The sequence below is a fragment of the Panicum virgatum genome, chromosome 2N, assembly GCF_016808335.1.
Source record: "Panicum virgatum strain AP13 chromosome 2N, P.virgatum_v5, whole genome shotgun sequence".
NCBI classification, from domain to species: domain Eukaryota; kingdom Viridiplantae; phylum Streptophyta; class Magnoliopsida; order Poales; family Poaceae; genus Panicum; species Panicum virgatum.
This window is the reverse complement of record NC_053146.1, coordinates 66,500,673-66,523,303: the sequence shown is the minus strand read 5'-3', so window position 1 is coordinate 66,523,303 and position 22,631 is coordinate 66,500,673. Positions and strand designations below refer to the sequence as shown.

General features: G+C 49.1%; 3 protein-coding genes across 4 annotated transcripts; 1 reads left to right on the top strand and 2 right to left on the bottom strand.

Annotated features, from left to right (window-relative positions):
- The first annotated feature begins 1,402 nt into the window (after positions 1-1,402).
- On the top strand, positions 1,403-5,498 carry LOC120661928 (integrin-linked protein kinase 1-like). Its single transcript, XM_039940942.1, has 11 exons — positions 1,403-1,888; positions 2,658-2,732; positions 3,333-3,449; positions 3,568-3,662; positions 3,852-3,972; positions 4,046-4,125; positions 4,315-4,374; positions 4,451-4,572; positions 4,669-4,754; positions 4,910-5,022; positions 5,119-5,498. Exons 1-11 carry the CDS (start codon positions 1,547-1,549, stop codon positions 5,240-5,242), a joined length of 1,335 nt encoding a protein of 444 aa, XP_039796876.1. The 5' UTR covers positions 1,403-1,546; the 3' UTR covers positions 5,243-5,498.
- Positions 5,499-5,893: 395 nt separating this feature from the next.
- On the bottom strand, positions 5,894-7,955 carry LOC120661927 (transmembrane emp24 domain-containing protein p24delta9-like). The gene is made up of 4 exons (XM_039940941.1): positions 7,568-7,955; positions 7,249-7,458; positions 6,382-6,458; positions 5,894-6,277 (listed from the first exon to the last, which is right to left on the bottom strand). Exons 1-4 carry the CDS (start codon positions 7,823-7,825, stop codon positions 6,133-6,135), a joined length of 690 nt encoding a protein of 229 aa, XP_039796875.1. The 5' UTR covers positions 7,826-7,955; the 3' UTR covers positions 5,894-6,132.
- Positions 7,956-8,648: 693 nt separating this feature from the next.
- LOC120661926 (dnaJ homolog subfamily C member 16-like) lies at positions 8,649-22,555 on the bottom strand. 2 transcript variants are annotated; one of them, XM_039940939.1, is made up of 20 exons: positions 22,346-22,555; positions 22,154-22,223; positions 21,606-21,648; positions 21,207-21,284; positions 20,944-21,028; positions 20,771-20,853; positions 20,602-20,659; positions 19,887-19,997; positions 19,534-19,591; positions 19,257-19,353; positions 12,753-12,788; positions 12,391-12,527; positions 11,815-11,885; positions 11,690-11,743; positions 11,411-11,553; positions 11,146-11,295; positions 10,675-10,905; positions 10,486-10,545; positions 9,633-9,857; positions 8,649-9,217 (listed from the first exon to the last, which is right to left on the bottom strand). In XM_039940939.1, the coding sequence occupies exons 1-20, from the start codon at positions 22,464-22,466 to the stop codon at positions 9,080-9,082; spliced, it is 2,049 nt and encodes a 682-aa protein (XP_039796873.1). In that variant the 5' UTR covers positions 22,467-22,555; the 3' UTR covers positions 8,649-9,079. The 2 variants fall into 2 exon arrangements, with proteins under 2 accessions (XP_039796873.1, XP_039796874.1); XM_039940940.1 differs by having other exon boundaries at positions 22,154-22,235; positions 22,346-22,490.
- Between the last annotated feature and the right edge of the window lie 76 nt (positions 22,556-22,631).

Sequence of the window (22,631 nt, the reverse complement as noted above, 5' to 3'; positions counted from 1 at the left end):
TCGCCCTCTCGCCGTCAGCCGCGGGGCCGGAGCACCCCAGCGAGATACGCCGCGCCGTGTCAGCCTCGGGGTGTCCGGGGAAAGCATGCGGCTTCGTTAATCGATCTAGTAATCTATCCCGAGCCGGTCGCTTTTCGAAACCGGAGTGGGAGCTCGACGGAGACCGGAGAGCACGCACCACCACGGATCAACGCTCGCTACTGACGCATCGGTGCGATCGCATAACCGATCAGCAGCGTCTTCTGCACGGTCGATCTCTCCGAGGTCGGTGCGATTTCGGCCGGCCGTGTTGGCCATCCACAGTTCGAGCACGTGCCCCCCCCCCCCCCCCCCCCCCCCCCCCCCCCGCGTGCCGTGCGCTTAGAGTGGGCAGGCAGTGGACTGCTTGATCCGAGATGGCAATTTCAAAAGAAAACATCGTGGAGGATTTACTTGTTTCCGAGCGAAGTCGGCGGCTCCAAGTGAAACGATGCGAGTCGCGTCCGCTCCGTGGAAAAATCGCCGGTTTTGGATATTATAGGAAGCGCCTGGCCCCACATTGGGCTGCCATGCCATGCCAAGCCAGGCTGTCACAACTCACAAACGACCAATGGGGCGTCAGTTAACGGGTTAGTAGTAAAAAGCAAGCGGGTTAGCCCAGCCAATCCTATGTATCTTCCGGAAGATGGGAAGCCCCCTCACCTTCCGATGTTTGAGATTCGTGCGGCTTACGTGGGCCGCACGATCTCCTTCTTCCTCCTCTCTCTTCTCTCTCGCTCGCACCAGCCACCGCTGTCTCGCGCCGCCGCTCGTGTGAGCCGGCCGGAGGAGCTAGGGGAGGGAGAACTGGTGGAGGGGCCGCTGGCGAGGGGTGGGTGGTGGGCGGGAGCAGCCGGCGGTAGAGGCGGCGGCGGTTAGGGTTTGGGGTTACCAGGGTTGGGGGGCTTCAATGGCCTCCGGCCATAGAAGAGACCGGGAGGGGGTGGGGGATCGACAGGCGGTGGGTGGGCGGGCGGCGAGGCGGCGCTCCACCGCCGGCCGAGGTGGTGGTTGCGGCGGTCGGGCCAGGTCTCGGGCGGGGGCGTGATGCCGGGCCAGGTTAGGGGAGGGTGGGGATGCGGCGGTGGCGGGTGGACGGGGGGCGCGGTCGAGACGGCGGAGTCGTCTTCGGCGGACCGCCGCCGGAGACGGGCAGGGCGGCGGCGGTGGCGGGGCGAACAGCGGAGGTGTGGCGAGGGTCAAGCCGAAAAAGAAGATGGCCAGATGGGCCTAATTGGGCCGGAAGATGGATACCGGAATATAGGTAGGGTTCCCCGGTTAGCCCGGTCTCTGTGATTGATCAGTAGTACTAGTAGCTCGCAGCGTTCATCCAGATCAGATCTCGTGCGAATTAAAATCCCCGCACCGGAATAGTAGGATTTCCGCAAAGGAAGCGACACGACACGACACGACACGCACGCGAACGGGCAGTCGGGAAGGCGGAGAGAGAAAACCCTCTTCCGCTCAGATTCATTCGGTTCGGACCACGCGACGCGACAACCCCGAGGGGCGGGCGGGAGAGAGAGAGATGAACGGGGCGGAGGAGGCCGCGGCGGGGGGAGGAGGGTCCGGCGGGGGCAGCAGCGGCGCGGGGTCGTCGGGGGGCGGGAGCGGGGGCGGGGCCGCGCGGCGGAGGTTCGACGACAAGGGCCTCGTCGCGCGCACCTCGCTCATCCTCTGGCACACGCACCAGAACGACGTCGGCGCCGTGCGCAAGCTGCTCGAGGAGGACGCCGCGCTCGTCAACGCCCGCGACTACGACAGCCGCACGCCGCTCCACGTCGCCGCGCTCCACGGCTGGCACGACGTCGCCGAGTGCCTCATCGCCAACGGCGCCGACGTCAACGCGCAGGACCGCTGGCAGAACACGGTGATCCTCCTCTCCTGCTGTCTCCCTGCCTTCTCTCTCTCGTTCGTTGTCTCAGCGTTTTTTTTTGGGGGGGGGGGGGGGGGGGGGGGGCTCGCGATTTGCGTCTTCTTCTGGCGTGGTTTTCCGATGTTGCGGCCTCGATTTGGGTCGTGTGCTGCGATCGGACTCTGTTCGTTGCGTGTTGGAATGGTTCGGATTTTCGGGTACGGCTTTGAGATCTTAGTGGCTTATGTTCGTTGTTCGGATACGAATTTATTGACCTCCCATGAATTGACGATTTGGGAGGAACACGATTTGCGGCAGCCACCAGTTTTCGCTCAGGAGCATTTCATTCGATTGGGTGGTGGTACTCTTGTCATCTTCTTCGTTGGATTTGGAAAATCAGTTTTGCTTACTATTAGGACCTTGCTGCATTTGACCGTTTTATAGCTTGAGCCGCGAATTTCTGGGGCCAAGTGCTATGGTTGGTTGTCAATTCGTCATTGCTGCAACGATCCGTTGATTTGGCTGTTAAGCATCTTATGACATTTAATTGCAGCTTTGCTCAACGTGTCGCACTTGCTCATTTGGTTTACTGTTAGTACTAGCTTTGATGTAAAATTGGTGTCAAACGCTAGTGTAAAGTGGAACTTTTAGGTTTCTGATTGCTAATTGGTTGTATTTGTGCTGCAGTGATGTAAATATAGTTTGACTTTGTCCCGACTCTAAATTACGATGGGACATTGAGGACCTTTGCTAATGGTGCTAACTATTTTTTTTTAATTTACAGCCACTAGCTGATGCAGAGGGTGCAAAGAGGCAGACCATGATTGAGCTGCTCAAGGAGCATGGTGGATTGACATATGTATGTGGTCGATAACATCGGTTTGATTTAACAGGTTGCCTTGGTCATCGCATTGCAAAGTTTTAGGGTTGTATAGGTTTAATCGCTAGCTCGAGATTACTAAATCTGTAACTTGAACACCAGGTATTCCAATTCCACCTGTCACTGTATGGTATGGATTTAGTGGGTGAGTTCCCTGTATATTGCTCTGCAGCTGTTATCGGTATAATGTTTCTGAATTTGTATCCAGGATGCACGGAATTAGAGGTGTCTTTTTGTGGGTTGGTAAAATGTTAGGTGATGTAAACCATGCATTATTTAGAACTTGGATAGCTTCCTGATTCACACATGGCTATCAATTTTAGACACAGCTGAATGTACAACAATTGTGTCGCCATTGTAAGCAGTAACATTCACGTATAGGGATCATATGTGTTTGTAGTTTTGTTTGACCTTTTGCTCACAACTAAATTAACCATACTCTTTGTAGCTGGAATAAAATGTTCTACTGTACTAAGAGTTTTTAAAACTGGTCATTGTGATATAAATCTGATTTTGCTAGGCTGATGGATCATGCGATCTTTCTCATCTCCTTCGTATTTGTCCTTTATTTTCCTGTAGGGGAAAACTGGAAGCCATTTTGAACCCAAGACAATTCCACCACCTCTAACAAACAAGGCTGATTGGGAGATTAACCCACTTGAATTGGACTTCGCAAAAGCAGTTGTGATCGGAAAGGTTTCAAGTCTTCAACTGTCTCTTACTCAACAAAATTATTTGATAAAGCATTATCGTAGTTTACTTGTATTGTTTTTTTTTTGTATTTGGGTTATCTTGAACCTGCTACCTACCACAGGGCTCTTTCGGTGAAATTCTGAAAGCAAATTGGCGAGGAACACCTATTGCTGTCAAGCGCATTCTTCCATCCCTATCTGATGACAGGCTGGTGATGTAAGTAAACTGTCAGAATAACTGTTAACCTGCTTCAGTATAACTGATTTGTCTACATGGATTTTTTATGAATTGTGTTTTAACCAATTTTGGTCGAAGGTGTGGACTGTAGATGTTCTAGTTATAAGACACATGTTTGTGTATGTTTTTTTGTACAGTTCTCTTAGAATTTTTCTGCTTGATCTGCAGCCAAGATTTTAAGCATGAAGTCAACTTGCTAATAAAGCTGAGACATCCAAATATAGTCCAGTTCCTTGGAGCAGTCACAGAAACCAAGCCTCTAATGCTAGTTACCGAGTTTCTACGAGGAGTATGTATTTTGTTTCATGGTTCTTAGTAGACTATTTGGAACCTGCTCATGTTTAGTTAAATGCATTTTTCAGGGTGATCTTCATCAATATCTGAAGGAGAAAGGTGCACTCAGCCCACTTGCTGCTATTAATTTTGCACTAGACATTGCAAGGTACTTCGACCTCATGTGCTTAGCTATTCCACAAACACCATATCCTTGAGCCTTCATGTACCGTCTGCCTGTATTTCTGACCTCACTGCATCGCATACTACTGTCACTCATTCCATGTAGTAATTTAGTTCCCAGTAAGTCTTAGCCGTGATAATGTGTTACTGTCTTCATTGATTTTCTGTTTTGCAGAGGAATGGCATATCTTCATAATGAGCCTAATGTTGTGATTCACCGAGACTTAAAACCAAGGTCTGTCGGATTGCTTGGTTTTCATAACATGAGATAGTTTTGGTCCATTCTATCTTAATAATATGCCAATTTCTAGAAACATTCTTCTGGTGAATTCTGCTGCCAACCATTTGAAAGTTGGAGATTTTGGTCTTAGCAAGATCATCAAAGCTCAGCATGCCAGTGATGTATACAAGATGACTGGAGAAACGGGAAGCTGTAAGCTTCAGGAGCTACCACACAACATTTAATCTCTTCTCTTGAATTAGTGCTATTAACTGATATTGAACTGTTCTGATTTTCATACAAAAATAGACCGCTACATGGCCCCTGAAGTTTTCAAGCACCGGAAATATGACAAGAAAGTTGATATCTTCTCTTTTGCCATGATACTATATGAGGTAACTTGTTAGGCTAAAACAGGGGTGGACCCACGGGGCACTTAGATCCTTTGGACCCTTTTTGCTAGAGCTGTGGAGGCCCTTGTACTAACGGGTCCCCGCTCAGTTTGTGAGTTAGGTACTTTTGAATGACCGATTATTCTGTATGATTATAGATGCTGGAAGGCGATCCACCTTTCTCCAACTACGAACCTTATGAGGCTGCTAAGTATGTTGCAGAAGGGCATCGCCCAGCTTTCCGTAAAGGACATACTAATGAACTGAAGGAGTATGTACAAGCCAAACAACCTTTGTCACTCTACAACTGTCACGTTAATGTGGCTAGTTTCCTGCTATTTTGTATTTTAACCCTCGTTTTTTGCAGTTTGGTTGAGCTATGTTGGTCTGGGGATATCAGTCTGAGACCATCTTTCTTGGAGATCCTCAAGAGGCTTGAGAAGCTCAAGGAGCATTTTTCACACGAGAACCACTGGCATTTGTTCCAGTAGTAGTGCATATATATTCATTACTAAAGGTGGTATTCTGAATGGGTTTTCTTGGGAGATCTGACATTGATGAATGTACAAAATTAGGTGCCTCAAGAAAGCTCCACTGAGACGGTGAAACTTTCTTGCTGTTTTACTTTGATGCTATTTCTGGTAAAGAAAACAGAAACTTTGTTTGTAACCGCATCGCTTCTTTTATCGTTAGGTTTTCACTCTGCTTCTCAGCTATAGTTATAAAGAGAGATTGTTTGATTAGGAAGTTTTGTTGTTTGATCTGAGTTTATGCCTTGGAGAAGCTGTTTTTTGATGCAGTTCCTTGGATGAACGGATCTTGCGACGCTGCAGTCTCACCTTAGTAACTCTCGCATATGATAGTTGTCAGATCACGAACGATAACCAATTCGATGCACTGCCGGACGAGGCGGCACCCGACCGTCTGCAGGTGGGAGTCATGGTCGAACACGAAGGCGCTCTCCTCTAGTTATCCTTGACATCAGGAGCCAGGCTCCCGTTGCTAACCTGATAGCCATGCATACTATAACCACTAACCAGCCATTACATGGGGGCGTGTTGGTTCATAAGGTAAGGACAGCTTAACGATCACATAAGGACAGCTTAATGATCACAGCAAGTCTATCAGGCAAAGAACGAAAATGGTGCCCCGAAATTACAGCATGAATTATAGACCTGAAGGCATTTGAGATTTTTCTTACAACATTTTTTTTAATTTCAACTGGACAGACTAAATCACATTGAAGCACAATTCTCAAGTATGACAAACACCGTTTCCTGCATGGGGTTCACGCTTCTGTAACATGGATTAACCGTTCACACACAAAAAAGTTACACCTGTCCGCTCTAGTGCTGTGCGCTATCGTGAATAATTGGGGGAACTACAGCAGCTTCTTTCTCTCGAAGAAAGTCTTCAGGTGCCACAGCTGCAAGCCTGCCACTGATAAGCAGATGCCGAGTGAGAGGAACCCAAGCCAAGCCATCCTCGAGTTTGTTCGCCTGTTCAGGTCCTGCATTTCCTCCTCCCTGGATGACATGGCCCCAATGTGATATAAGAATTAAAAAAAATACTTTGCCAATTTTATTTTCAGTGCTGCCAGTCATAGTTGATACTATGTACTATATACTACCTTTCACGGAGATAGAACATTTCTTCATGTATATTTTTTATGGTTTCCTCCAGCTTCTTCAGCTCCAATTCCATCATCTGCAGCATACAAGCAACATCACATGCATGAACTGAGGTACCAGCTATAAGAAACAACATGCGAAAAAGCACTACTATGTGCATATATAAGTGGGACATCCTCACAAAACAAGACAAACATGTCAATCTGAAGAACTCATTATGAGATCCTATAAGAAGTTTCACCACAGCTAATAGCGAATCTGAGGAGCAAAGCCTATTTGACACACAATTATTAGCAAGACCAGTAAGTTTTCAATTCCTAGATAGCACTAACAGTTTAATCTTCAAATCCAATAATATGTTTATGAGGTAATAATCAAATATGCTAAAACTACCTAGTTTTTTAGAGACTAATTTAAAGTCAGAAAGCATAAGTCTTATTTTCTTCCATCCTCAAGTTAAAAAATACACTTACAATGAACATTAACATGTTTAGCCTCTGTTCATGACACCCTAGATTTATAACATATGTCCTCTAGGACTCTTCTCTAGAACTTTATGCAAAGAAATCAAACTTGTCTCAAACATCAACACGACTCAGAATTGATCAACAAACTATCAGCATGCACAAATTAGTAAATTACTCCTATCTAATACTAATCCCACAAACCCACAGCTTATTCCACACTCAAGCACCCAAATCTACAGAGCAATACTATAATTTCTGTTATCACGAACAAATTAAACCCATGATCTATTTGATTAATTCGACAAACTGAATCACTAACCAGCACTAGAGCTTGACCAGATTGGTAGCGAATTGAGCAAAACGAAGGTAAGAATCTGGAGGGAGAAACAAAATACTCACATCGACCTTGCCCTTCTTGGCAACGCTGGGCCAGTCCTTGGCCGAGACGCCGCTCCTCCAGTCAAACTCGAAGCCGATGGTGACCGGCGGCTTGTGGTCGGGCGCCCAGAAGCAGGCTAGGTAATCGCCGGCCTCCGTCGCCGTGAAGGCGAAGTGCCCTGACTGCACGTTCTCCGCGTAGTGCATGCTGTTCCCGTACGGCGACGTCACCTGCGCCACCATCAATCGAAGCAAAGAGCCTCAGTAACCCACAACCACAAGCATGGCCATGGCTTCCGTATCAAAACCACCGGAGGGGCGCATGGCGCTGCTCGCTTACCCTGAGGGAGATGCGATGCGATTCGGGGAGCTGGGCGTCGGGGAAGTTGGGGTCGGGCCCGAAGACGTGGTACTTTCCGACGGCCATGGAGTTAATCTTGATCTCGTCGGAGATGCACTTGGTGTGGCCGGACTCGAGGTCGAACCGGAGGGCGCGCGCCGGCCTTGGGGCCGAGAGGAGAGCGAGGGCGACAAGGAGAAGCAGCGCGGATGGGCGCAGCCACCTGGAGGCCGGGGATCCGGGCCGCCGCGCGGCCATCGCCGGAGATCGGGGAGATCACGGGCGAGGTACTCGCGTTTGGCTTGGGGGGAGGGGAAGGTGATGTGCTGGGTGCCCGGTCCGTGAGAGCACGACTAGTTGAAGTTGAAAAAGGTTCCTCGAGGTTGACGTCAGACTGTCAGAGCGCTTTAAGTTCCAGTGTTAGCTTGAAATTGCAGAGTGGTGACCTTTAGACCTATTTTAGATGTGCTAAAATTGAGTGTTAAATTTTAGCATATACTAGTACTTATATATACTAAAATTTCTAAATTTTAGCTAAAGTTTATACTACTCCATTAGCACTCCCGTTTGGATGAGTTAGTGTTAAAATTTAGCATTTTCACCTATTAGCAGTTGGATCCAAATGAGACTTAAAGCTGGTCAATCCAAAATTTGGTAAAATAGACAGATTTCCATATTCGCATACACATTTATATTCATCCTTACAGATAGATGTATACACGCACCACTTATCTTATGAATATATTTAAGGAACCCTACCAGTAGATTTAAGATTAAAGTCATCACAAAGAATAAATTTAATTTTGAAAAACATGAGCACATATCCTTAATTTAGGACTACCCAAGTAGATAAAGTTGAAGGGCTATCAAGTTTTTGCGCCAAATCAATGGTCAAAACTTAGACACACCGAGACGCCAAAGCAGTGTCACCATAACGCTTTACTTCTCTAATTACATCATTGTATTTCATATGAATCCTTTGCCGAAATTTGAAGGGCCCAAAATCTACGCTTCCAACTTTAGGACATCCAAATTGTAAGGGTTGGCACCAAATGCGGGGGTACATCTTAAAGAAGAGGCAAGCAAACAAATGTCGAAATTCTTGATGTTAGCTAAATTTTGGTTTTCACACCAAGCACATGGAATTTTACACTATATGGAGACAAGGTATGTTCTTGTCAAACTAAACATAATACTACTGTTTACTCCACACTGAGGCTTGTCAGTCATAGTATGGACACGAAACAATAGATTAATATCCCACTCGAGTGACCAATACCAGGCTTGTCAGTCGCACGAAACAATATAGACAGTTTGACACACGTCGCAACAAAAATGTGTCCCTGAAGTCACACGGCAGCTGAAGCATCAGGAAGATGGCAACTGAGTACTCAGTGATCCAACTGAGTACTCTGCCGGCATTAGCGTAAACTAGGGCTAGCGCCTACCGCGCAACTATACAGAGTTTAGTAAAGTTGCAGTAGATCAAGTCCGAATGTAAGGATCAAGTCATTAGTCTGAATCTGAGTCTGACATCTCCCACTGACGTGCATCTTTTGGTTCAACGTCAGCGATAGATCCAGGCTGACCAAAGAGCGACGTGCTAAGCTTTGGACGAGGCCTCTTGGTCTTGTCTTTCGGAGCTTTTTCCTGTGAACCACACACTATATCAGTCAGTTCTGAAAACCCGACAGCGACACGTAAACATACTTTCTGAAGAGTAAAGAACAGTATGCTCTGATTTGCTAGGGAGAAACTAGTAGGTTTTATGGAATGCAAAACAAAATATCAGATCAAACACTAACAGAGTGACTGTTTTGTGGAAACAAACGAAAAGCGAATCACATGGCAAATGCAATGGATAGATTGGATTTGTTTGGATTGTTTGAGATGGAATATAGCATTTACAGCTTACAAAATGTGCACATATGTAGAGTGCTACTGACTGATCAACAACTAAGAAAATAGAGCATGTGGAAAACTCTAAATTTGTTTAAATCCACAAAAAAATGCAAGGGCTGTCAACTGTCATTAACTTGTTAATCAAGCATCAAACATGCCTCACCCGTTGAGTACTCTGAGTTGGTTTGTTGTTCCTGAACCATATTATTCCAAAAGAAATACAACCACACATCAGCAAAGTTGAACCAATCCTTGGGTCAGTTAGGTAATCTTGGAAATGGAAGCCAATTTTCTCTCTTAGACTTTTCCCTGCAGAGCGGATACTTTTGGTACTCCTTAGCCATTCCTTGCTTGTTTCCTCAGGTACAAGATCTGGCACCTTTGAAGTCTGCACACATAAAAGGACACCAAAACAATTAAGAATAGGGGGGATATGGTAACTCTCTTTGCAATGTAACTGGCTAACTGCCATGCTTAGAACTCAATTGCAGAAAATTCTACATTCTACCATATAAAGTTGGTTAAAGCCCGGTGAACTTTTACTACTAATGCCAACAGCTGATACAGGATAATCTAGGTGCTTGGGTAGAGAAAAGGGGTGTTCATAATACAACAATGGTTAGATGCACATTGCATCGAACAAATAATGCTGACTGTCATCAAAAGCAGGAGATACACTGAATAAAGACTGGATCCAGCACAGAGAAGTCAATCAACTAAACAAGGCATCCTTTGGTATTTTCCTTTAAAGACAAATGGAAATTTCACATATAATTTTACCCTTATCAGTTAAGGAGACACACTAGAGAGAATACAAGAGCATTCTTTAACTGAAAAGCAATCTAATCCAAAATCATTAATTGAATGGACAATATTGAAGCCTACATTCTACCTAATATTGTACATAAATGCCTTTTTTCCTTGTAAAACAATCAATTCAACAAGGCAAAGATTGAGTGCAATGACTGGCAGATTTAAGTTACAAAATTTAGTCTTGTAACCTCCAAGAGACTTACAAAGTAAGGAATTTCTCTAGAATCTCCATCTCTGATAATCTGAGAGATCCACCTGTTTATCTGCAATAATAGTTAAGAGGCACGGAGTTAGCCATGCATCTGATTTTTTTTAGTGCTAAGCTACCTAACTTGACCTAATTATCGAAAGGAACATAGATCACTAGAAAGTATAAACCATTAAATTCGCACCTCTTGAATTTCATCTGGGCCCTTGTACCTTGCCACAAGCTGGGAGGCATCAGCCTGCTGTCCCTGGAGAGCCTCCACAAGATTGTTCTTTTTCTCAGCTTTCAGTGCCTCATATGTTGCATTTCTTTGGAATCGAACAATGAAAATTTCAGGTATATCATTGTCATCTCCAAAACCTCTAGGACCACAGGCTCCACTATAATCAGTGGCAAGGTAGAAGGCACAAATTTGCTGCAAAAATATATATTGTTATCTATATTTACAAATATAAGAAGAGCAATCAAAGAACCGATGCTCCTATTTTCGAAGCGCTTATTTGATTGCTGACAATGGCATCAGCCATTTGCTGAAGCCAGGATCTGATGTGTTTCCGCTACCCAGGCCATGGCATACATGGGATTTAACAACAACCTTAACATAACTAGAGCATTTCATTTGGTAGGAAACACATCTTCTAAGTTGAAAGGATACCTTCTGCACTTCTCCATCTAACCAAACAAAGGTCAACCGTTCATCTTTCAAGGCAGTAGCAGCACTTGATACCTCTACTGAATTAGCCACATTCCCAATAGCACTTCTGTTAACATCACCTATCAGTTGGTCTTGGGCCTTACATAAAATCTGGTTTCAAATTGAAAAAACCAATATACTCAGGAAACTAGTACACAAATAAAATAGATTATCCAAATAATAAACCACCCCAACTTGTCCATTGCAATTAAGTATTGAAGCTTACTTGTCTTTTTTTACTTAATTCTACACCAGGACGACCAGCGACAATTACACAATACCAAATTGCTGCATCATTGCCAGCACGTGAATGGCCTCTAGCGTCACAACCCAGTTCCAAAGATGTGTCACTTCTTAGCTGGCGCAGATCTAACAAGAACAAGAAAGGAGTGAGTGCAGTATTAAAAACATGTTTTGTTTCAGGCAAAGATAGCTGTACTCTCAACGATATTATGCAGCTTGATAATTCAGTGTACAATTGGTTCACAAACTGTTAAACAATTACCATTGTGTTTGTGCTCCTCCATCATCTCTGTGAACTCTGACTTGCTAAAAGTTCCTGAATTAGATAGACATCAATAATCAGCCGCATTGTAAAATTTGAAGAGATTAAGGAAGGAGGAAACTTGCCATGGTGTACAACAGGCTTTGTGCCTGGTCCCTTCAAGAAAACAAGTGCAGGAGCCGATTCCACCCCTAACCTGATCCGGAATAAATAAGAAAATAGTAATGGAAAGATTAATGACCGATTTACCATATGCACTAACAGTAGAACCACAGTAACATTTTGCGTCACTAAAATGCAGTAGCTCAGTTGCTCGATGCTCACTGATTTCAACGTCACATCTTTTGGATGCTAAGTAGCTACTATTTGCCATATCAGTATTAAAAATTTAGACTGCAATCCAAATTATCTGTTTAAGGTACATAAACCTAGCCAAAAATAGCACTTAAGAGCAAAGGATCAGAAAATAGATCATCAACAAGTGCACCCCTCCTCCTCATGGTGCAATCTGCATCTAATAGAGCTTTAAATGCTAACTCTCAATAGTTTTAGTAAATTGTGACAGCTGATGGTATTTTTCATATTTACTCATCATATAAACATGTATGTATTCAATACTAAACTGTTAACCAGTAACTTTTGTTAATATATTATACAAAGGCATGATTTAGATAACAAAAAATTGTACATAAAGCACGTACGAGTTCCACCAAATCTGGGACTCATCTTCTCTCCATAGGACAAATGCAAATGATGTATAGCTCGAATACTCTTGGGCAGCTTGTCGAAGGAATGGAGCAGCACGTTCTCCAGCCCTTGAGAAAAAGATAACTTTGACCTACATAATGCATGCAGATCGCCTGAGCAATGGTGAGTGGCCAAAAGGTAAAGGTGCTACAGGTTCATTGCATTTGTCAAGTCATCCCTTCCAAGTTCCAACAGATACATCATGAAAGGTAACTTTCTTCACTCAGAATTAAAGCATGTGCATATGCTCCAGGTTAGCATAGAAAAGACTGCAACTAATTCCATAAAACAAGAGATACAGCAAAAGCTAGTCTACCTTATGATTGCCGCTCTTCCCAATGAATTGGGGCCCCTGGAAAAAAAAAACTCTGCTTTAGAACCATAATTCCTCTCAGGTAAGTCTATCAAACCTAACCGGGTTGTCAAATAATAACAATGAACAAGGCAGCAATCTGCAAAACTGCAAGAACACATAGAGGTGTGTGTTGATTGTTTATATCTTTACAGTTATATCAGCCGTACGTTAGGATTTTGCAATTAAAAATCGAGTCATGATGTAATAAGGTAAGCTTCCCAAATAAGTGAGGAAGGAAACTAGTCCTGACTGTATCTTAACTAAGAAGTGATGAATTCTTAGCTAATCAAACTAGAATCTGTATCTAAAAAGGAATTACAGGTGCAGATCCGTATCCATCATTCAATAGTGCTATATGATCTTAGTTACTGTTGGAGTATATTGAGCCCATATGTATAAAGGCCCATCTAGAGGCCCATGTATTGGATCCATATATACCCACCCATCTAGGGTTGGAGATATAGAGGAATTATTCCCGTCATTATGGTATCAATAGCCTAGGTTAAGGTTTTCCCCTCTGTTTCCAGCCGCCGGTTCTCTGCTGCCTGCCGCCGCCGGCTCATGGCCGGCCGGCCGCCGGCGCCGCCGGCCTCCGCCTCCTCCTTCTTCCCACCCCTCACTTCCTCTGCTCCCTCTCCCTCCTCTGCTCCCGCTCGCGCGGATCTGGGCGCCTGGGCCCGGCCGCCGCCGCCCGGGTTTCCTGCCGCCGCCGCTCGGCCATGGACACCCCCGGCCGCTGCGCTCGTCCTTGCGGGCGCGCCGGTCGGGGACGCCGCCGCGGGAGCCGCTGGCCCGGGCGCCGCCATTGGAGCCGCTGGCGCGGGCAACGCCGCACGCGCCGCAGGCACGGGAGCCGCGGGATCCTCTGCTCCGGCTGATCCTCTGCTCCAGGCCGCCGCGGGAACCTCCGCTCCAGACCACGCTCTGCTCCAGGCGCCGCGGGAGCCACAGCTACAGGGGCCGCCGCCCGCACTGGGCCCTCTGCAGCCTGCCCTGGCCCCCCTGCAGCCCGACGCCGCCGCTGCCGCCGCAGCTACTGGCGCGGGCGTCGGGGCTGCGGGGCCCCAGCAGCGCGCCACCGTCGATCAGGCCGCCCTGCGGGCCGCAGCGCAGCTGCTGCAAGCCGCGGGTGCCGATCCGGCCGCCCTGCAGGCTGCAGCGCAGCTGTTGCAGACCGCGGGCGCCGATCCAGCAGCCGCCGCTGCGGCCCACCGCGCCGCCGCCGCCGCCGGGAAGCAGCCCACTGACGCCGCGCCCGATCCCACGTGGTTGGGCCTCGGGATGTCTCCCGCGGATGCGACGCTCGCCGCCGCCGCCATACGCGGGCAGCAGGCCGACGCCGCTCTGGCTGCGGCCCTCCTCGCCGCCAAGTCGGAGGCTTCAGCGGCCCAGGAGCGGGTCCGCGTGGCTGCCCTCGCCTGGGAGCGCGAGCGCGCCACGGCCGACGCTCTCGCTCTCCGGGTCGCCGAGGCGGAGCGCTTCTTCCGCGTCTCCTCCGGCCAGCCTGTCGACCCCGAGCACGGCGCCTCGTCCTCCCACCAGGCCCCGCCCACTGGATCTGGAGCTCGGTACGACCCGACCGACCCCATGGTCGCCCAGCTCCACCTACAGGCCGCCGGCGTCCAGAACATCAGGGCCCTGGTCTTCGTCATCCTCGACCCCGCGTCCTCCTCCTACGGCCGCTGGCGGGACCAGGTCCTCCTCACCCTTCGCCGCTACGCCCTCGACGACCACGTCCTCGTCGACTCGCCGATCGAGGCGCGGGACGTGACGTGGCTGCGCCTCGACAGCGTCGCCCTGTCCTGGATCTTCGGGACCATCTCCCTGGATCTTCAGGACCTCGTCAGGACACACGGCGGCACCGCGCGGCAGGCCTGGGTGGCGCTCGAGGGGCAGTTCCTCGGCAACGCCGAGTACCGCGCCCTCCAGCTCGACGCCACCTTCCGCACCTTCGTGCAGGGGGACCTCTCCGTCGGTGAGTACTGCCGGCGGATGAAGAGCATGGCCGATGCTCTTCACGACCTCGGGGATCCGGTGTCCGATCGGGTCTTGGTGCTCAATGTCCTACGGGGACTGAGCAGCACCTACGACCACCTGAAGAGCTGGATCGCACGCCAGAGGCCCTTCCCCACCTTCCTGCAGGTCCGGGACGACCTCGCCCTCGAGGAGATCACCAGGGGTCTCGCGCCCGGATCGTCCTCGCCCACCCCCGCCGCGCTCGTTGCTACTCCACCGACCTCCTCCACTGTTACTCCTCCCGTTGGGCAGAACGGAGGAGGGGGAGGCCGTGGACGTCGCCGGCGACGGGGTGGTGGTGGTGGCACTGGTGGCCCTGCCTCTGGCAACACCGGTACCGGTGGGGGCCGTCGGGGCGGCGCGTCGACACCGGCTCCGGCTCCCGCTCCCACCCCTGCTGCTGGAGGTACGCCCTGGCCATCCTTCAGCAACCCATGGTCAGGGCGCATCTCGATGTGGCCGTTCCAGGGTCCGGGAGGGGGGCCTCGTCCTCAGCTCCAGCCGGCGGCCATGTTCACTGGCGCTGCTCCACTCTTCGCGCCTTCCTGGACCCCGCCCGCTCAGCCCAGCCAGCAGCCGACCTGGCCTGGGGGGTGGGACCAGGCCGCTCTGGCGCAGTCCTTCAGCACCATGGGACTGACGCCGCCGACCAGCACCGAGTGGATCGCCGACTCGGGCGCCTCGTTCCACACCACTCCCGATGCTGGTATCCTCTCTTCTGTCCGACCCCCACACCCTTCTTGTCCTTCTTCAATCATGGTTGGTGATGGGTCTTGCCTTCCTGTCACCGCCGTGGGTTCTGCTCCTCGTCTTCCTCATGTTCTTGTTGCTCCTCAAATGGTTCACAACCTTCTTTCTATTCGTCAGTTTACTGCCGACAACTCCTGTTCTATCGAATTTGACTCTTCTGGTCTTACTGTGAAGGATTCGGCTTCCCGGCGTCCACTTCTCCGATGTGACAGCCCGGGGCCCCTTTACACTCTTCGGCTTCCTGCTTCCGCTGCCTCGCCTTCGGCTTCTTCGTCTTCTGCTTTTGCCGTGACGCCTTCTTCCACCACCTGGCACCGCCGGCTTGGTCACCCCGGCCGCGACGTTTTGGCTCAGCTTCGCCGTAGTACCGATGTTCCATGTACTAGGGCTCCTGCTGAACACCTCTGTCATGCGTGCCAGTTAGGTCGTCATGTTAGAATTCCGTTTTCTGTTTCTTCTTCGCATGCTGCGCATGCTTTTGATCTCATTCACTGTGACCTGTGGACATCTCCTGTACTCAGCATGTCTGGCTATAGATATTATCTGGTCATTGTTGATGATTTCTCTCATTACTCTTGGATTTTCCCTTTGCGCGCTAAGTCTGAGACCTTCCCCACCCTCCTCCACTTCTTTGCCTGGGTGTCCACTCAGTTCGGCCTCACCGTTAAGGCCGTCCAGTGTGACAACGGGCGGGAGTTCGATAACTCCACCTCCCGGTCTTTCTTCCTGTCTCGGGGTGTTCAGCTGCGTATGTCTTGTCCGTATACCTCTCCTCAGAACGGCAAGGCTGAGCAGATGATTCGCACGACGAACGACGTCGTGCGCACCCTTCTGATCCAGGCTTCTCTCCCCCCGCGCTTCTGGGCTGAGAGCCTCCACACCGCCACCTACCTGCTCAACCGCCTTCCGTCCACTGCTTCTCCTGCTCCCACTCCACACCACGCTCTTTTCGGTACCCCTCCTCGCTACGACCACCTTCGGGTCTTCGGGTGTGCGTGTTACCCTAACACCTCCGCCACCGCTTCTCACAAGTTGGCGCCCCGCTCGACTCGTTGTGTGTTCCTTGGGTACTCCCCTGACCACAAGGGGTACCGATGCTTTGACCTCACCTCTCGCCGCGTTCTGATCTCCCGACACGTCGTCTTCGACGAGTCAGATTTCCCCTACTCCACCTCCTCCACACCTTCTCCTGATCCCGAGCTCGCGTCTCTGTTTCCGACTGACCCGGTGGTTCAGCCACCGTTACCTGTCTGTCCTTTTCCTGCAGGTTTTCACGGCGCACCGGCACCGCTTCCGGTGATCCCTGCTGCGCCGAGCGCGGCCCCGGGGCCCGCGGTCGAGCCACGCGCGGCCCCCGGACCTCCGGTTGTGCCGCGCACGGACCCGGTGTCTTCTGCTGCGCCTCGCGCGGCCCCGGTGCCTTCCCCTGCACCTGAGCGGTACGCTCAGCCGGTGCAGGTGTACCGGCGTCGTCCGGCGCCGAACCCGGCGCCGCAGCGGTACGCTGAGCCGGTGCAGGTGTACCGGCGTCGTTCCGCGCCGACACCGGCTCCGGCTCCTGCTCCGGAGGCTCCTGCGACGCCGACACCGGAGCCGCCGCCGCCGCCTCTTCCGGCTCCCCCTCGCGCAGAGCCGGAGGTGTACCACCCGCCGGTCATCCATCGGGATCCTCGACATATCCATCCCATGGTGACTCGGCGGATGGCGTCCCAGGCCGCGACTCTCTCCGCCACCGAGGGAGAGCCGCGGGTCTCTCCGGTACCCTCCTCTGTCCGCGACGCCTTGGCGGATCCTCACTGGCGTCGCGCGATGGAAGAGGAGTACGGGGCTCTTCTTGCCAACCAGACGTGGGACCTCGTGCCGCGTCCGTCTGGTTGCAATGTGGTGACTGGCGAGTGGATCTGGACGCATAAGCGTCGGGCTGACGGCACACTGGAGCGCTACAAGGCTCGCTGGGTTCTCCGGGGGCTCACTCAGCGGCCTGGTGTGGACTATGATGAGACTTTCAGCCCGGTTGTGAAGCCCGCTACGGTGCGCACGGTCCTCTCACTTGCGCTCTCGCGCACTTGGCCTGTGCACCAGCTGGACGTGAAGAATGCATTTCTTCACGGCACCTTGTCAGAGACTGTTTACTGCTCTCAGCCTGTGGGATTTGTGGACTCCAGTCGTCCGGATATGGTCTGCCGGCTCAACAAGTCTCTCTATGGACTGAAGCAGGCTCCACGGGCTTGGTACTCTCGGTTCGCCACATTCTTGCTGACACTGGGGTTCACCGAGGCGAAGTCTGACACGTCTCTCTTCATCTACCGCCGTGGAGATGAGACGACATATCTGCTGCTATATGTCGATGACATTGTGCTCACAGCTTCCAGTCAGCAGTTGCTTCAGAGTGTCATCTCCTCTCTGCAGCAGGAGTTCGCTATGAAGGATCTTGGTCAGCTCCACCACTTCTTGGGCGTCACTGTTGAGCCTTGCCCGTCTGGTCTCCTTCTGCACCAGCGGCAGTACGCCCTCGATATTCTGGAGCGGGCTGGGATGACAGATTGCAAGCCCTGCTCCACTCCAGTCGACACTCAGGCGAAGCTATCTGCTGATCTGGGTGATCCAGTGGCAGACCCTACAGCCTACCGGAGTCTGGCCGGCGCTTTGCAGTACCTCACCTTCACCAGGCCGGACCTCACCTATGCTGTTCAGCAGGTCTGTCTCCACATGCATGATCCCCGGGAGTCCCACCTTGCTGCGCTGAAGCGTCTCCTCCGGTACGTCCGTGGCACTGTGGACCTCGGCCTGGTACTTCACCGCTCGTCCTCTGCTGAGCTGGTGGTCTACACCGACGCTGACTGGGCTGGCTGCCCGGACACTCGTCGCTCCACCTCCGGCTACGCCGTCTTCCTGGGCGGCAACCTGGTCTCCTGGTCGTCCAAGCGGCAGCCGGTTGTCTCCCGCTCCAGTGCCGAGGCGGAGTACCGGGCTGTCGCTAACGGCGTGGCGGAGGCGTCCTGGCTGCGACAGCTCTTGGCGGAGCTCCACAGCCTGCTCGCCAAGAGCACTCTCGTCTACTGCGACAACGTCAGCGCCGTGTATCTCTCCACCAACCCCGTCCAGCATCAGCGGACGAAGCACGTGGAGATCGACCTACACTTCGTGCGCGACAGAGTCGCCATCGGCGATGTTCGGGTACTCCATGTCCCGACTACCTCCCAGTTTGCTGACATCTTCACGAAGGGGCTGCCCTCGTCGACATTCTCGGAGTTTCGATCCAGCCTCAACGTAGCCGGTGGCTAGTTGTGGCTGCGGGGGGGTTTTTAGCCCTTTTGTGCTCTACTTGTACTCTCATCTTGTCCAGTCTTGAACACCGCTGCGTCGGTTGTTCAGACTGCGGGGGGTGTTAGCTTTCTTGTTGTCCAGTCTTGAACACCGCTGCGCCGGTAGTTCAGACTGCGGGGGGGTGTTGGAGTATATTGAGCCCATATGTATAAAGGCCCATCTAGAGGCCCATGTATTGGATCCATATATACCCACCCATCTAGGGTTGGAGATATAGAGGAATTATTCCCGTCATTAGTTACTAATTTGGACGATAGGTTATATAAATATATATCCAAAAGGCCTTCAATTTGCTTTTGAATTTTGAATCTTAGAGGAAGCACATTATACAGAATAAAATAAACAAGAAATAGAGCTAGTCAATAGTCTCACCAATGCCTCCTTTGAATAGTACAAGATCCGAGGCAACCCTATAACTGATGATGCAACCCAGTCAACAACAGAATCCACAAAGAGCCCACCTAGGTACCTAGGCATATGAAACAAGGTTATTTAGACCCCATAACAAATATGCCATGCCTTCAGCACAAATGGGAGAAGGCGCAGCATAAAATCTCGTCATGAGAATGCTGATAAGAGGAATAGAAGAGGAATAGAAGTCATAAACTTAATATAATCATGCAAGTGATAGTCTGGCCAAAATAGTCACCTCATGTAACAGGATGGACTTCTGCAGTTAGCAGGGTATGCAACAATTGCTGGTACACCTGGATGTATAGAATGAGCATGGAGTGAATGAATAATAACAACAGAAAGACCTTTTTCACAACAAAACTTAAAGGACAGAATTTCCCCAAATTAAACGTTAGCAATTCACTTCCCTCACTGATGTAATTTGACCAACTCAGCTTGACAAAGTCTATGTAAGCAAATGTTTCAAATAGCTAGTCAAGATTTTTAAAATGGTAATTGGTAACTTGGTAAGTGATGCCACCTACAAAACCTAAACTAACTTAGAAGTTCATATCATTATGACTAACAGGGCCTGTTGCATTGACATACCATTACGGAAAAATGGTTGTTTGGAGAACCCTTTTTCAGAAAAATGACCAGCCAGTTGTGAATCACCAATTTCTACCATAGCAGTTTGGGCGATACCATCCAATCGAGCGCCTGAACCATGGAATCAAATATTGTCATAGGCAGATGGAATAGGAGAATTCTTCTTGGGAATTTTAAATTCACGATGTTTGGCATTAGTTATGTTGGCAAACACCAAATTATTTCTGAATGAACTAAACTATCAACTCAACTGCCAAAGATCCATAAAAGTACCCCTCAGACAAAATGGCAAAAATTTCAAAATTTGTTTACCCAAAGAATATTCTCAATCTTAAATAACAAATCCAAAGTAGAATGTGTGAAAGTGGCCAAAGTTCAATTATCCAAGTATTTCAGTAGACAAATTTGATTAATCAGAACATGACTATCTCTATATACGGCATGCCAGTTGGCAGTGCATTAAAAGAATTTGCCTAAATTCCAATTTTCATTCATCCTTCAATAGAATTAGCTGCTAAAGCCGATGCAACTTAGCTCATTGGCAGTAAATACTTTCATGTAAGACTGTCAGAGTGAATCAACAAAAAAAAAAAGCTGAGCCCAAATATTTCATCCTTTAATAGGTTGTATTTTTTTTCATTGTCTAAATGTTGGCTTTTTTTGCCAAAGCAGGCAACAAACAAAATAGCAGCCAAGCCAGAATGAAGAAACATACTAATTTGCTTCCAGTACTCAATAAATTGAGAACACCGAGGACTGCCCTTTGAATATACCTGGAAAACGGAGCATGAATCAGCAGGCATAAGAAATTGTGCATATAAGTAGTGTAAGTTAGTAGCTTACAGAGATAGCGTAAAGGAAAGCACTAAGGCCTTTTAACTAACCAGTATTATTAGTGGGTATTCTTCAGCAATAGAAGACATGAATGACTCATGTGTGAGTACATTGAAGGCATCATCATTCAAACCTAAGGAATTGATATTGTTTATGTCAAGTGCAACAAAAACAAGGAAACATATTAGCACAATTTACAAGAGATTAGATGAGCGGAACTTACTAACTGCAGAGTCTTTTAATAATGGGAGATCTATTTTCAGAAAGTGCTCTTTTTGATATTGCTCTTTGACTCTCTCAAGGACATCCTACCAGATAAAAGGGAAACAGGAGCAGTGTTTTAAAGGCGACAAGACAACCCAAGGCGAGCTGGGCACGCCTGGACGCCTTGGCAATGCCTTTAAAACACTGAACAGGATTGATAAAAGTGAAGAAACTCTCAATGATAGATGTGCACATAAACATAGAAGAAGGGAGAGAGGTCACCATATGCTCATCCAGTCCAAAAAGATCATAATCCCTCTTTAAAATTGGATTTGTCAACAGCTCGTATGCATAACGGATCTGTACAGACCATCAAAGAATTGTGAAAGCCCATGTTATTGGAATAACAAGCCAACACCAAGCTTTTTATTTTTGAAAAAAAAGCACTGAACAGTTCCCAGTATAGTATGTAATACCATATATAGTATCCCAGTATAGTATGCAATACCATATATAGAAACATGAATGGTGAATCTGCTATGGAACTTGCTTCCATACAACATGGAAAGTTGTCTCTGTGCATAGGACGTAGAGCCTCTTCTTACAAAATGATCACAATAGTCTATGCAAACATTACCAACTACCAAGTTGAGTAGACTGAGCTCTGGACTTTAATCTCACCTTTATAATATCAACAGTTGGTTGGTGATTCGTTTCAGATAGCCTGAGTTTACATAAACAAAAAGTTCACTCAGATTCTGTAAAGAAGATATACAAAAAAAAACAACAGCAAACACTACAAGAAAAATGTGAAAAGGCATATTTCTAACTTTCATAACGCCTAAGTGTCCCCCAACGGAATCACATTCCACCTGAACTAATCTTTGCAGCTATATCTATAGCTGCAAACAAAAAGCTTCTTACTAGCACTGGATTGGAAACGAATAACATTTCCGCACTAGCTTAAAACTGGGGATTTAATAAAGTACTGGCCGTGTCCAAACAAACACTTCCATGTACGCAAAAGCAAATCAGACCAAAAAACAATTCTACGCACGAAGTCACGCAAAAAAGTGCAGCCACCAAACTGGTACACAGCAACAGATTACCCAGTTACGACTTGCAATACTCGACAATTGCAATTTCCGCTACGAACTCCACAGAACAAAGCACGCCGCTGAATCAACTAAATCAGAAGGTATCAGCTAAGTCAGATCAATCACACTCACCACTCCTTGGATAGCTGCTCGTAGGCCTCGACGACCCGCTCCACCGGCGCAAACCTTTCAATTCCCAGCACTGCAAATCACACTACCCAGTCATCCAGTAAACCCAACAAAAAAAATCTCAGAACACGGCCACACCAGGCGTCGAATCGGAGAGAGCTGGAAGCGCGGGGACGGGGATGAGAAGGCTCTCACCGTCGTAGTGGGTGCGCGGGAAGTGGCGGGGCAGGACGAGAAGCTGGAAGAGGAAACCAGCGGTGAAGAGGAGGATCGGCAGCCAGTAGCGGCGCACCTCCGCCGGAATCTCCATCGCCATCGACGCAGACGGGCGACGCGGCGCGGGCGGAAAAGGCGAAGGTATCGGGGTTTGCCTTGCTTTTGGGGGTGAGGGGGTTTGCTTTGGTTAAGCTTTTTAGGAGGCGCTTAATTTGAAGATTTTTTTTATAACCGTACGCCATTCGATCCTACGCCGTTCAAAAGA